The sequence below is a fragment of the Hippoglossus stenolepis genome, chromosome 11 (genome assembly GCF_022539355.2).
Source record: "Hippoglossus stenolepis isolate QCI-W04-F060 chromosome 11, HSTE1.2, whole genome shotgun sequence".
Taxonomy (NCBI): domain Eukaryota; kingdom Metazoa; phylum Chordata; class Actinopteri; order Pleuronectiformes; family Pleuronectidae; genus Hippoglossus; species Hippoglossus stenolepis.
This window is the reverse complement of record NC_061493.1, coordinates 20,361,157-20,376,780: the sequence shown is the minus strand read 5'-3', so window position 1 is coordinate 20,376,780 and position 15,624 is coordinate 20,361,157. Positions and strand designations below refer to the sequence as shown.

Genomic DNA, 15,624 nt, shown 5'->3' with positions numbered 1-15,624 from the left:
GGGATTGTTTTGTTAAGTGTGTGCAACTTAAAACCAAATGCAGTATAATAAAGTTTTTAAATTGCACTTTGACACAGTGCCGATCTACAACACAGGACTCTGGGATTAAATTATATTGCTTATTAATATTTCACCCCAGGAGCTCAAATGTACAGTTATCTAGATTACTACCATGTGTGTACTGTAATACAACAATGATAATTTATTCAAAAACAAATACCACTTCCATTATTTTGATACAAATAGTAAAGGGAATCAAAACTACTAGATCTCTATGTTTCTAAGCAATGTCTGTTGTTACATAAGCTGAGCTACTGTCCTGTGAAGGCCCCTGACTTTCAGTTTACATGGGTTTTATAACTGCGCCATCTAGTGGTGTATTTCCATCTCTACATCTGACCGTGTCTTCAGCCCCTATGACATTTATAATCCCAACTTTTTTCTGACCTTTGATTAACTACACATATCTCCCAGGAGCCGGGTTATACAACAATTTAATCAAGACAATAACATAATGGCGTTGAATCACTGGTGACGCCCAGATTAGAAGACTGATGATGGGAAACTTAGGGCAAGGTCTAAATGTTTTTATAGATCAGACTTTGTGATGGAATGTTTGATTGAGATCGGAAGTTAAGAACCTGAGAGCACCTCAAGGATCCATAAAGGTCCCAGAACCCACATTTGATGACCAGATATTCAATCCACATGTCGGGGACTAAAAAGTGACCCACTATATTATAAAATCAATTAAAGGTTTAGCGTGTAGAATTTAGTGACATCTAGTGGTGAAGTTGCATGTTGCAGCTGAACACCCCTCACCTCCCCCTCCCCTTCCAAACATGTAAGAGAACCTGTGGTAGCCTTCAGTTGTGGTAAAAACTCAAAAGGTTTAGTTTGTCCTGTCTGGGCTACTGTAAAAAAACATGGCGGCCCACGTAGAGAGGACCCACTCCTGGTGTAAATATAAAGTATTAAAATATAAAGGTCCATTCTAGCGTGAGGAAAACCACAATTTGTACAATTTAGATGAAACACACTAGTGAAAATATCACTAGGATTATTTTATATTCAATAATCCTTTCACCTAAATCTTATACAATGGCAACTGGAGAGAAGGAATTTAGAAAATGTCTCAATAATAATAATAATAATAATAAACAGGCTGATTAGTAGCAGGCCTGGGTGGAAACGAGACATTACATAAGGATTAAGGATTAGTACACAAAATAATGCCGATATTATTTCATTAATCTCTGTTTGAATTAACTAAAAACTGTGTTCTAATCTTAAACCTGATGTATTTTTAGATTTCCACTGTCTCTCTCTCAGCTGCATCGGTTTCCAGGTCCAGATAAAGACCCACTTCAGAGCAGGAGGAGTCTTTAAACGCGCAGGAATGAAAACCCCGAGATGACGAGCCGTGCATTGCACCTAACAGCTGTGCAGGAGGATTGTTGACTGTCTGCGCAGCGGATCGACGCGTTTTTCCTCCAAGGTTGTGCTTTTGGTTACTTACGGTAAGGTGGACCCGCAGTGTCCACTAAAGGATCAGGTGATCCACTAACTACGGAGCGGAGGCTGACGGGGGGAAATGCAAGATGACATATAGCAAATGTCGGAGCATAATTCATTCACGTTCTCGCCTCGGATCCGGACTTGACTCGCACCGCTGGAGCTCCAATGTGACGATGGCTCGTTAGGGCTGGCGGCGCCACTGCGATTTTTGTGGATATTTTAATTTATGAGAAATCACATTCACAGACACATATTGGTTTCAACATGGGGCTGTGCTACAGTTTGCGTCCCCGGCTCTTCGGGGACCTGAGCGGCTCTATCTCCAACGCCACCTCGGACTCGGACCAGCCTCCGGACGCCGCCGTGCCGACCCGCGCCGGGGGAGCTCGCCCAGAGGACACCGGGGGATGCGGGGAGACTTCGTCGCTGCGCGCCGGCGGCGGCCCGGTGCGCCCCGGGGACCCTGCCAGGCTCCCGGCCGGGGAGCACCGCCGTGGAGACACCGGTACCGACGGTGTGCTCATACAAAACGGAGGTGGCGGTGGCGGAGGTGGAGGTGGTGGTAGCGGTGGAGGAGGCGGCGGTAAGGGGACAGGGAAGGACCGCGGCCGCCGCTTGCAGCTGCTGCAAAAGACAAGCGCCCAAAAGCAGAAAAACTGGGACAAATTGCTGGTGGAGAAGAAGGAGGCCGAGAAGGAGGCGAAGAAAGTCAGTAAGGACATTGACCGGACGCTGAAGGAGCTGAAGCGGGAGTACAAACAGACCCATCGGCTGCTGCTGCTCGGTAGGTGCCTCTCTGTTGTTGTTGTGGTGTTGTGGTTAGAAACCTGGACGCACCGGCCTCCTCCACACACTGTGCCGAGGCCTGGTGCCACATCTGGCCGCTGAGCTGTGGAGACTCACCCCCTGCGGCTGCCGGGGACCAACGATGAAGATGGACGTCCAGACCGTGGCCTGGTGTCCCGGCAGCCTCCTCGTGTACTCGGCTTTAATGTGGAGTCTGTCCGGCTGTCACTGAGCTCCAGGTTCCACTGGTTTACTGAGGCCGGTTAGCTCCAGGCCACTGGGCCGTGTTTACCACTGCCATAAATACTAGTCTAGTGAAGTACTCCTGTAGTACAACATGGTATAGGAAATAGAAAATACCCCCACTCTGTTATTTTGTAGTATAGTAGAGCTATAATGTAGTATAGGACCATTTAGCTTATCAGAATACTGTATATTGTTATTTATAGTGTCCTTTATTTGGCTTTAGTTTACAAATACAGCATGAAGTAGTATACTATCGTGTAATGTAAGAGTGTGTCTCTTGTTTTAACTAACTGTGACACGTCTACATGAAGTCATTTCAAATAAATCCATCTATATACTTTAGTCTAGTGAAGTAGTCCTGTAGTACAACATGGTGTAGTAAATAGAAAACAGCCCCACTGTGCTCTAATACAGTTGTTTTTGTAGTATAGTAGAGCTATAATGTAGTATAGGAGCATTTAGGATAGAAGAATACCTTATATTGTTGTATATAGTGTCCTTTATTTGGCTTTAGTTTACAAATACAACTTGTAGAGAGACAACTTCATAACATAGTTTACTAAAGTCTAGTGTAAGAGTTTGTCTCTTGTTTGAACTCACTGTGACACATCTACATGAAGTAAATCCATCTATATTTGTGTAGCAGAGTAATGTCCTGTCGTAAAATATAAGTATAGTAGAGGGATGTGTGTGTAGTGTAAAGTGGAGTACAGTTAAGTAGTATTTAGTGTCTATATAGAGAGACAGAGACAACTTATCTTTTATTTACTCTGAATAGTCATAGTCCTCTTATTGATCTGACCTGTTGGTCATATGTCCAGGTGCTTTAGAGATAGACGTGTGATTGACATTTAAAGTAGCATTTTTCTGAATTCATAATAAAGGATGTTAGACAAGAGAGTTTTAAAGTGGCCTTTAGTAAAGTATACTCTAATATAGTGTTTATAGTTTTCAGAGGTGCTGAGAAATCATTGTACTACAGTATATTATAGTGTCCTGTTGTCAGTAATGTCTGATTCGAGTCAATAAATGAAAAACATCCTTAGTTGTGTAGTATAGTGTAGTGTAGTATAGTGTCGTCCACTGACAACAGGAAGAATAGCATTTTGACTAAATGTGGCACATTTAAAGTTAGTTATTTAATAAGTTATAAAGCATAGATGAGTAGAATGTAGTGTAGTAATGTGACCTGTAGTCTAGTACAGTATAGTGTTGTATAGTACAATGAAGAGTACAGTTTAGTAGGCTTTAGTATAGAGAAATGTTTACTCTGCAAACTTATAGTATAGTATAGTATAGTATAGTGTCCGGTTAGAGACAACAAATGAAGAACATCCTTTACATTAAATGTAGTAGAAATGATAGAGTATAGTGGCTCATACTGTAGTTTAGTATAGCTCAGTAGTATTGTATAGTAACCTATAGAGTATAAAGGAGTTTGTTAGTCTGTAATGTACTATAAAGAGACCAGTATATATAAACGTACAGTTTTTACAGTGCAATATGGAGTATACAGTAGTTTAACAGGATTTAGTTTACAAAAATGTATTAAACCAACTTAGCTTTTAGGTGTTGGCCCATGTTTGCTCTGCATACAGACGAGTATATTTTAGGATAGTATATCCAAACCTTTACACCTGGGGATCAATAAAGTTTTATGTTATCTTACTTTATTGTATCCTGCTGGGGCGTGAGTGATCTGTTGGACAACAGATGAAAAATAGCCTTTTGAATAATTGTAGCACATTTACAGTTTTTACTATAAATAAATATGTTGAATAGTATCGTAAAACTATAGTAAAGTACAGTGCCCTGTGGTGTAGTATGACATCTGTCCAGGGACAAACAAAAGAAAAATTACAGATTGATTTCAGTGAATCTTGCACATTTAGATCAAAGCTTTTATTAAACAAATGTCAGGTATAGAATAGTATTTTATGTAAGAGAGTTGTGTAGGAGGATTCATGGAATAGAAGACTACTCGTATATAATGTTGAGGTTTCGATTCCACTTGTTCAGTTTCAATTTCATTTAGATGATGATGGGGGCGGCACGGTGGTAAAGGAGTTAGCGATCTCTGAACTTGTTGGTTGGCCTGCATGTTCTTCTCTTACCTGCAGGGTTTTCCTCTGTGTACTCCGACTTCCACCCACTGCTCAAAAACATGCAGGTTGGGTTAAAATTATAGATGTGAGCTACATGTAAGTGCTTTTAAATGTCGGAGTTTCAGGCGTGTGATAGACTGGTGACCTGTCCCCTGCGACAAGCAGTTGTTTTTAGCTGCTATTATGGGTACGTTTCCTGAAGAGTCCTGATCAGAAACACTGATGAGGAAAACAATATTTAAATGTCTGTACATTTACAACAAAAACAGCCACTCTCCGTTCAGTCGCTCGTAAAACCACTTCAGCGTGTTTCTGCCTTACCGTAAACAACACAGTGTTTTGCTACTCTATATAATAAATGGCCACCAGTTTAATTTCCTGAGTAAACAGCCCTCAGTAATTACACACAGGAAGAAATGGCTCATCCTAATGAAGTCACACGGGGAAGTGTCATACATTCTTCCATGAGCCACTGCTGAAAACTATACAGCATGTGTGACCTGTGTCACAGTGAGTTCAGCATGTTATTATGGGGTTTGGGCCACTTTCCTCACCGCTACAGGGTCACAATTATTTTTGGGAGCCACGGCATCTGTCACCGTTGCCACCCAGGAGCCTCGGCACGAGCCACAGGCCACTTTTGGTTTCTCTTAAGAGGCCTTCGGGACTTTATACTCTCCAGGTCTCCAGTCGGCCTCCTGTTGCATGCCAGAGGACTGAGGTGGTTTGTGTTCCTCTGAAAGTGGACACCTTTCAAATAGTGTTACATTTCAAGGCAACGCATGCTCGCTAATCTGGGTTACTTTATCTGTTTGTATTTGCGGCGGGTATTTAGTTGAATAATGATAGCCACGAGGAACTTTTCATTTGAACCTTCATCCTGAACAAGCTGCCACGTTCGTTTTAAGAGCTGGAGCCGTACACCTTTAGTCATGTTTATAGCCATTTATATTTGTCGTGTGACACATGCTGACAATTGATCATTTTAGACATAGTTACAGCTTTGTGGAAAGGTTCTGCAGATTTCAAAAGTTATTCTTCTTTAAAGGTTTCTTGCTGTTCAGTTTGAAGGTTTTGTTTAAAAAATCTTTGGTCAGTCACAGAAATGACAATCAAAGGATTTCTTGATTTCATTAGATTTTTCTTAGATTTTTTTCTTAATCATTTAAAACTAAAAATACAAATATTACATGGATTCAGTGCGTTCACACATTACACAACAAAATCATATTTATATTAGAGCTGAAACAATTAGACAAGTAATCTATCCGTCCACCTGCAGAAACTATTTTGATAATATTTCAGTCGTTTCTTTCATAGTCAGAGTTTATGATCTTTGTTTTCTGGTGAGCAAGAGCTTCTATTACCTTTAATATTTCCCGCTTTGTGGATTTCTTAATATTTGTTTTTCTTACTATTAGTCATACAAAATTAGCAATTTATTCAAAACAACTATTGTTTTATTGCAAAGCCAGGAAACTCATGTTCTTCTAAATAAGCCCTGATTGTGATGTGACTGGAAATAAGCTTCATAAAGCTTTTAGACGTGGGATGACCAGTATGTGATATAGTTTATAAGTCATGCAAGATATCAGAAAGTTTCCACTAATCTAGTCATGAATCACTGAGTCACTGGAACAGTTGGATATTATATAATTCCTGTAGTGAGCACTGTAATATTTTCAAGGTGCTGCAACTGTAAAAAAACGCAGCTAACTCACATTCGCAAAGTCATTACTAAACATCTCTGACCAGAGGACAATTCAGAAAATCTCCAAATTCTTTTAATAGAGTTCCCATAGACTTTATATTTTAGTGCATGAATGCAGGGATGGGAACTGCAAGGCGAGTTCCTATTATTTCTTGGAAAGGAAGTCACTTTATTGTTAGGTCTCTTGGATCCGACTCTGTGCAGCGCGATGATAATATCTGTTACTGCTTTCCTAGATGTCCTTAACTGGCTGTTTCACATCGCAGCCATATCAGCCGTCATGAGCCTGAACAACAGGCTGCGAGTGCATTGCATAGAAATGAGCAGTGGAATTGTAGGTAGGCCAAGAATTTGCCTGTTGGAAGTCGCCGATTGTCGTTTCTTGTCTTTCTTTTGTGTGTTGAGCCACTCTCCTGCATGGGAAAACATATTTTGGAAAAGCTTACTCATCCACTGAAGTACTGTGGAAGACCCCCGCCTCCTTTTAAATACAAGTGGAGTCGGGTGAACTTTGCATCCGTCTGAATGGGTTTTATCATTGACTTGACTTCACTGAACTTTGCCACAAACTGCACCACAGTTCCCAGTCAGTGTAATAACCAACCGATGGTGCGGAACCATGAGTTATTGTCCCATTTATGATCCTGATAGCACGACGGCGGTGTGTGAATGGTCTCCATACTTCAATCAGCTAAATCAGAGTCAAACACACCGCATGAGAAGGACATTGGACTACGCTCTCTCTCCTTTTTGTTTTTTTATCTTTACTTTATAATTCTGCTTTATCAAGAGCCTGTGTCCCTAAAGAGACTGCTGTAAAATTCTTTCCGGCCTCAGAAAAAGTTTCAAGGAGGCTAATTTTATCTGGATATCACTTGGACGTGTGCCCTGTTTTTACGGTACATGCTTCAATTGCCGTCAGGGCCAGTAAATAAGTGTGGGAGAGTTTAATGTTAGAAAAGAACCTCTTTTAAGTGTCAGATATTCTTAGACAGTTCACTGGAAGTCTTACTCTTTTTCATGCCAGAAAGACGAGGTATTTAGATATATTTAATGAATTTATTTAACGTCAATGATAATGGAGAGCCTCTGTTTTATTTTCAAAATGCAAATTTACTCATGAATAAACTGAGTGAGGAAACCAACCCTCAGACTCTGGCTGGTCAGTTGTCGTTTTGCAGTACAAGTCTGAAAATACTAAAAATATCTTCGTCAGACTTTGAAACCAGAATTTACCTGTAGAGTAAAGTATTTTTAGATGGTTTCATTGCTGTATTTGCTTAAGAAAAGGATCTGAAAACGTTTTAAAACCCAGCCACATACTGACAGAGGAATTAATTAGGTAATATTTCTATCGCTATTATTACACAGAAATATTGTAGTGATTTTTTTAAAGCTCGTTGCCAAACATGTTGTTTTAATAGTTTAACTTCAGAAGATGTCTACTTAACTAAAGTACATTTTCAGTGTATACAAACTGTCCCACATCACAATTGTGTGTAGCTAAATATTGGAGCATAATTCATATGCAAAGTAATTGTTGATGTAATAAAATGCGGCTCGTATGTGCATGTTCTGAACTCTGATTTAAGGTGAGCACAAAGAGAAACTTTCCACTTTAGCAGATGAAAACTGTTTTGAACTCTGCTCAGAGAAACCAGAACATCCAGGTGAAGTAATAATAATCAGAATGTATTTCGACTGGAGGGAGGATGTGAATGAAATTTGGCTGTTGAGAGATATAACAAGCACACTCACACCCTTCTGGTCTAGTTAAGAGGAAACCGCAGCTAAATATACTTCTCAGATTAAAGGACGATCAAACCTGGTTCTGTGACATTCGTGGGGAACTGTCAGCTTTTTGTACAGTGCTTCCTCTGACCACTAGAGGATGGTGTGGGCCAGTCTCTCTATTTGTGACCTTGCTGTGTGAAGTGGTGAGAAAGGATCTGTGTCTGTTAGGGTGGGGTTGTGGTGGTGCCGCTGTTTTCACACTGCCACAGGTGAGGTGAGGGTTCCTGTTTGGATTTGCATGCTGCACAACTTCGTCACACTCACGAAAAACTGTTATTTGCATTTTGTTTGCATAAAGGACACAATAACAGTGCGCTCCTTGTTGTGCGTTACATAAATACTCATTCATGGTTGTCGAATGCTACTGAGTGATCTATGAGTGTTTGCAACACAAGCGTATGTGTGTGAACATTGTTTTTGACTTTCCTGAATGCAACAGGGTAGTACTGCAAGTTAGCAAACTCAGTCTCACACATGCACCGACAGAGCACAGCAGCAATGTTTCACCTAAATAACACAATGGTAGTGTAAATGTAAAGTGTTCAAGTCAAACCCTTAAGAAAAGATACATACCCCACCCTGGTCTGGTTGAGAGGAAACCACAGCAAGCTAAACCTAAATGTCAGACAACACTCACAACAGTGACAGTTGTTCTGTTTCCGCCCAAATGTCAGAAACATACCTCTCACAGCCAGACTGTGGCGACTGTAGAGGACAGGTACCTGTTCTGTTTCTGACTAACCTCTACCTCAGAGTATTCCACAAACACACAGAGAGGATGTACTTGATAATAAAGAGGGTGTTATGTAAGGTTTCTCACTGATACGTAGTTTTAATGAGGTGAATTTACAGAACTTAGTTGTTTGGGCTGGGGAAATTCTTGTATAGTCAACAAAGTGGGCCTGCATCATGTTCACACAAGAGCTGTTCAACATGATTTATAACTTGCATAAGTGAACTACATATGAGGCAGGTTTAAACCTTATGATGCCAAACATTATTTATATTTGATCAAAAGGTATTAATATAATATTCTATTGGTGTAGTGACGACTTTATCAAACTTAATGTTATTTTAATTTCAAGTAAGATGACATACTTTATGAAGCTTATGCTCATTTGTATGTCCATTGTTATAATGTGCATTATGACCATGATATTTCCGATAGTATGATATGTTTTGTTATTCTAGAAAAGGACATAATGTTTTAAGGCTCTGGGCCAGTTGTTATATTTATGTTTGTTTATTAAAATGGGACACTGCACATTAATCAACATGTAGATGTGCCAGATTAAGCCATGCAGGCTAGTTTTACAGTCCCTGGCAGTCTGATTGTTAGATTAAAAAAAAAAAAGCATACAATAACATATATGCACATACACAGACGTTATATAGACAGACCCTAAGCACACATAAATGACCGTCATATGAAAACAAAGACAAAAGCTCATATCGTGTGGAGGGCACAAAGTACAGATGAATTCATAATACAATATAAAAACACAGGCTTGCAGTTACATATCAGATTGCGGCTCTGGGTTCATTTAGCTGATAATGAATCGAATCCAAGCCACTTTAATTGTAGATTTGCAGGATGCAAAGTCTACATAAGTAATAGCTTCCTACCCTTTTGGTCTGTAACCCCCACTCCTCTTTAAAGAGACTATATGTACATATTGCTACACAGCCAATGTTACCATTAACAGGTGTTTACTCACCAAACTAGATCAAACGTTCCGACTTCAGCCTCAAACTTCCGTTTACTCCCCAAGAGCTGTCCTCAGCAGTGGAAAACAACTCCTGAGTTAACTCTTGTTCTGCTGAAGTCAGCACGCTAACCAGACAGCCCAATCCCGGCCATCCCGTCTCATCACAGAAGCATCTAGTGTGCCCTGTAAACGCAGCGCTGCTCAGAGGCTGTATTATAATGACCTGTCTTGTAAACGAAACCATCCCCATCACAAGATTTATAAAAAAAAACATAAAGCAGCTGAGGAAACGTACAGATACCACCTATCAACAATGCTATGTTTCAATATGTCCAATATGTGATTTTCCTGTTTAGATCAAATGGGCTCTGTGGTCGAGTGTAAACAAGGCCCAGACGCCGAGAAGCTTCATTACCAGGAAGTTTATTGTACAAGTGACACATGGATCTCAGTGCAGAGTAATACACTGAGATGAGAAACAAAGAAAGCACACAGTATTTATTCTTACAGTCACGCCTAAGCTATCCACCTAGCCCCGTCCTTGGGTGAACAGATAACAGTTTAACAAATTATTGAAGGTCAGCTGATCCCTTGCAAGAGATGCTGAATTTTCTGCAAAACAGGATATGGCCTTCCCTCCATGAACTTGCTGTCCCTACTTATTGTATATAACGTATGTTACATATATGTTACTCATGCCCCAGGCGACAGGCGTGGATCCTCACAGCAGTTCACTCATGAAAATAACTCGTATGACTATCAGGGTTAAAGGTTGTATGTGTTCGTTTTTTGCTATAGCTACTGAAATGTTAATTTGATGCTAATTCGCATCAAACTTCCTTCCCGGACTTGCCAAGAGCTTGTCTCCAGTGGTGGAAACTTCTGCTTCTGTTTCACTCACATTCATTCCACCAAGGTTAGCATGCTAACCAGCTAGCACCGGCCTGGCTGGGCTATGTCAGGTTAAGGGTTCCGCTTAAGTTAGCATCACTGTAGCATCCAGAGGTAGCGCTGCATATTATGACCGCTTGTTTTTTAAATATAACGATGGTTGAAGCTCTTGGCAACCGACCCCCACCACCACTCTGGCAATTAAGTACATTCGGCAACAGAGAAAACTGAAAGATTGCCCCTTTAAGAGCAGCACATGAGTAAATGTACCTAGTTACTTTCCACCACTTTTTATAAATTCTATCCATAAGAAAAATATACACCATTCTGCAGTGTATCGTTCTGCATAAAGGTTACTTTTACTTTTGATACTTAAGTATATTTTGATGTGAATATATATATATACTGTTTATAATGCAGGACTTTAACTTGTAACAGAGTATTTCTCCAGTGTGGACTTGTTGTGTTTACCTTTGAGTTCTTCATCAGTAACAATCATAAAATATAATATGTATAATAACACACAGTGATGTGCAGTAACTAGTAGTACATTAACTTCTATAATACTTATTTTACTGTAAAACCACAGAGATGGGTAGAAGCTAGTGCAGACCCACCCACCCACTCTAAACACTGTAAATGGGTTGCCAGTTTGGGTCAGGGCCTAGTAGTTTTATAAAGTATAATTTTAAGTATATAATGTTTATACTTATACATATACTCGTGTTTATAGTCATATTTATACTTCTTATATACTTGTATACTTCTAGGATCTGAGGAAAGACCAACATTTTGAACACTGAACTTTTTGTTATGTTTTATTGTTTATTGATTAAAATGATGGTTGCCAGATTTATTGACATTTATTTTAGGGTAATAACCACAGAGATAGTACACACACACACACACACACACACACACTAAACACACTGTAAATGGGTTGCCAGTTTGGGTCAGGGCCTAGTAGTTGTATACAGTATAAATATAAGTATATTATGTTTATACTTATACATATACTCGTGTTTATACTCATATTTATACTTCTTATATACTTTTTGTGTCTGAGGAAAACCACCCTAAAGACAAAACAGTACACACACACACACACACACACACACACTGTAAATGGGTTGCCAGTTTGGGTCAGGCCCTCCTCTCTGACTGGAAGAAGAGGAAGAGGAAGAGGAAGAAGAAGAAGGAGAAGAAGAAGAAGACTTCCACCATTACTGCTCTTCGCTAATCAGTCTGATGAGTCCTCTGCCTCCATGTGAAAAAAAACCCCTCGACGCTGGCGGTTAGTGTCAGAACGGAACGGAGGTGTGTGTTCCTCCTCCTCTTCCTCCTCTTCCTCCTCCTCCTCCACGGTGCGCGGCTACTTCCTGGTGCCACAGCGAGAGGCAGTGCTGAGTTAAAGCGACAGAAACACCGATAGAACAAAAAATACGGAGCTGCCGAGAGAAGCGAGGGGCCGGAGACGCGACGGGAGCAGTTGACCGGATTCCCGCAAAACCGAAGAACCTCTCTCTCTCTCTCTCTCTCTCTCTCGCTCTCTCTCTCTCTCGCTCTCGCTCTCGCGTCCCCCTCGTCGTGTGTCCGCGTGTTTTTTTTTTTTTTACCCTCCGGGGGGGCCCGTTTCTCCGCGGAACCGAGTCGTCCTTTCCCCGGCGGTGAGCAGACTAGCGGGCGGTGTGGATGACGGTTGGCTGCGGCTGAAGCGGAATTGTAACGGGGGGGAACGTCTTCCTCCCTCCGACGGAGAAGCCTCGCAGAGATTTTCCTTCCTCTCTCTCTCTCTCTCTCTCTCTCTCCCCTCTCCCCACCCCCTTTTTATATATATATTTTATTTTATTTTTTTAACCATAGTCTCCCTCCCGTGTCGCCGCCGAGCCTCCCCCCTCACCCCCCCCTTCTCCCGACATCAGCCCTGGTGTTATTTTTTCTACGTACATACGTTGTTATTTTTTTTTGTGAGTGTGTGTGTGTGTGTGTGCGCGTGTGCGTGTGCGTGCGCGTGTGTGTGTGTGTTTTTTTTTTTTTGTGTTTTTTTTTTTTTTTTTTTACGATTCCACAAGGAAAAAGGGGGTTAGGGCGACGGAAGATGGGTTGTTTGGGCAACAGCAAGACTGAAGATCAACGCATCGACGAAAAGGCTCAACGAGAGGCGAATAAAAAGATCGAGAAGCAGCTGCAGAAGGAAAGACAAGCGTACAAAGCCACACACAGGCTCCTGTTACTGGGTAAGGCTGGTTAGCGGCGGGGAAGTGTTAGCTAATCCCCGTCGTTTACCGAACACGTAGCCCCGTTTGACAGCGCTTGCAATAATATGTCATGGGGGTGGATATTGATGGAAGCGAGGCTCCACCGGAGCCTGCAATTAACTGGCTTCATCTCCCCAACCCCCACCCCAAACCACCACCTTCCTCCCTCCCTCCCCAGTCTCCAAAAAAAAAAAAAAAGCAAAGCCAACATGGTAACGGAGAGGCTGTTTGTATTTACCAGCGTGTCTACGTGATATTTCATGGTTTTCTCTCTCTCTCTCTCTCTCTCTATGTGTGTGTGTATGTGTGTGTGTTTTGTGTGTGTGAAGGTGCGGGAGAGTCCGGAAAAAGCACCATTGTGAAGCAGATGAGGATCCTACACGTCAACGGCTTCAACGCGGAGTGAGTGCAACATCAGCCCCACCGCTGCATGTGACACCAGCCGCTTGTTCTCTTCCATGTACCCCCCCTTTGCTAATGCACAACACTGCCGGGGCCGGAGCTCAGCCCCCCCCCCACCCTCCCCTGAATTGGATTTTCCCCAGGCACTGCAGCGCCTGTTGGGCCCAGTATCCCAATGCAAAGCAGCTAATATCTGCTTTCTCCCTCTCTTTTCTCCTCCTCCTCCTCCTCTTCCTCTTCCTCCTCCTCCTCCTCCTCCTCTCTGTGCACATGTACACTTTATCATACATATGCGAGGATCTCAGATGCCAATTAATTCACTGTTTCCTGTTTCATGTGAGAGGGTGAAAGGTTGTGATCGACACGGGCCTATTGATGATTTGTTTTGCTGCAAGGCCTTGCATGGCATTGATCTTACCAGTGGTCTATTTTAAACAGGCCCAGTACATGTCGGAGTCCGGTAACTTTGCATGAAAATCCTCCTTCGTGAAGTGTTTGTGAATGGGAGGCTGGATTTTTTAGCTAGGAGACACGATCCTGCAGGTTTAAGATACAAAAAAAACCAAGAAACATCTCGACTACATCGTCATTTCCCTTAAATGTTGGTTTGAATCAACCCCATTTTACATTTTGAGGTTACGCCGTCTTCTACTGTCACGTATCCCAGCCTCAACACCGTCACTGTATACATACATGAAGTCAAATTCTGTGTAACCCGGCAGTAACCCCTGTCTTACTCATAACCGTCCTGATTGAAGATGTGTTGTTTACTGATGTGGTTTTCTGTTGTTTGGTGACTGCTACCTCACAAGTCTGCTCTGTCCCCCAACAAATGCAGAGAAAAGAAACAGAAAATCCAAGATATTCGGAAAAACGTGAAGGATGCCATAGTGGTGAGTGATGTTACTCTGAATCCCAGTGCAATCCCATTTCACTGATTATTACACAGGCTTACGATCAGATCTTGTTTCATCCTGCTTAATGTTCGTCTTTTTTCTCCCACAACTTCTGCTTTGTAGACTATAGTGTCTGCGATGAGCACTTTAATACCCCCTGTCCCGCTAGCCAACCCAGAGGACCAATTCAGAATCGAATACATCAAAAGCATAGCACCTCTCTCTGACTTTGACTATTCACAGGTAAGATGTTCATTAAGTCTTTGTGTGTGTGTGTGTGTGTGTTGGCAGATGTGAATATGAGACGAGGAAAGATGTCCTACAATGCTGCATATGTGCTTTTTTTTTAATGTGTGTTCGTGTTAGTGTGGGTGTTGGATGGTATGTGATGAGAACATTTGCTTTTTTTATGGCCAACAGTGTTGATCTTAGCGATACAGCTCAGGGGGTGTCAGATCAAATTTAGCCCTAATCAGCCTAATGTTGCCTTTTTGTTCATCCAACTTTCTTTTATAAGAAAAGCCTAAGGTGTTGTCCTCTTAGTCTGGAAGTAAAGAATGAGAATGACGAATATCCCATATGTTAATTCCCCATCAGAGCAGAAGCAGATGCACTGTATGTGGATTTGAATGCAGGCTGGAGCACATGGGATTCTTTTCCGTGTGTGATCAGCCGTTCAATAGCGTGAGGTCATGTGTTGGAAATGTAGATTATGTTATACATAATTTTGAAAGTGCTCCTTGTTTTGACACCGGTTTGTGCAGCACCGCCAAACAGGAAGGACAAACTAAAACACATCTATAGATAAACTTCCAGGTTTGGATGTTTCTTTTTCATTAGTGCACTTTTATGGGAATCAAACGAATGTTTAAACGTTAGGTCAGACTTCTTTTGGTGTAGTGATCATAACTTTTGCCGTTGTTGCATCATGTTTCGACTGAGGTACTGAGTCATTTCAATGTTTCAGCTGTGATCTCCTGTACACCAACACCTTGTTTTTAGAGCTGAAACGATAAGTAGATTGAGCAACAGAATCGACAATTGATACATTTTAAGCATAGAGTATTTTACAAGCAAAAATGACAGACTCTCTAGTTCTAGCTTTTCCAGTGTGAACATTTGACTACTTTACTTGGTTTCATATCATTGTAAACTGAATCCCTTCTTGTTTTGGACTGTTGGTTGGACAGGGGCCTTTTAGTGATGGCCATTTTATACTGTCTTGTGGTATTTTGTAGATTAATGATTCTTTTAGTCTTGTTTTATCTTCAGGCAAATATTTTATAATGTTTTCAGTTCCTCAACATT

General features: G+C 41.4%; 1 protein-coding gene across 2 annotated transcripts in view; it reads left to right on the top strand.

The window, feature by feature from the left end:
* The first annotated feature begins 1,392 nt into the window (after window positions 1-1,392).
* The window catches only part of gnal (guanine nucleotide binding protein (G protein), alpha activating activity polypeptide, olfactory type), a 45,424-nt gene continuing 31,192 nt past the window's right edge, over window positions 1,393-15,624 (top strand). Inside the window, exons 1-4 of one of the 2 annotated variants that reach the window (XM_035169855.2) lie at window positions 1,393-2,302; window positions 13,348-13,420; window positions 14,259-14,313; window positions 14,440-14,559. In XM_035169855.2, coding sequence (XP_035025746.1) covers window positions 1,783-2,302; window positions 13,348-13,420; window positions 14,259-14,313; window positions 14,440-14,559 — 768 coding nt within the window. In that variant the 5' untranslated portion in view covers window positions 1,393-1,782. Of the gene's footprint in view, window positions 2,303-12,778; window positions 12,998-13,347; window positions 13,421-14,258; window positions 14,314-14,439; window positions 14,560-15,624 lie in introns of those variants that run through there. The other variant, XM_035169856.2, reaches the window with a different exon arrangement.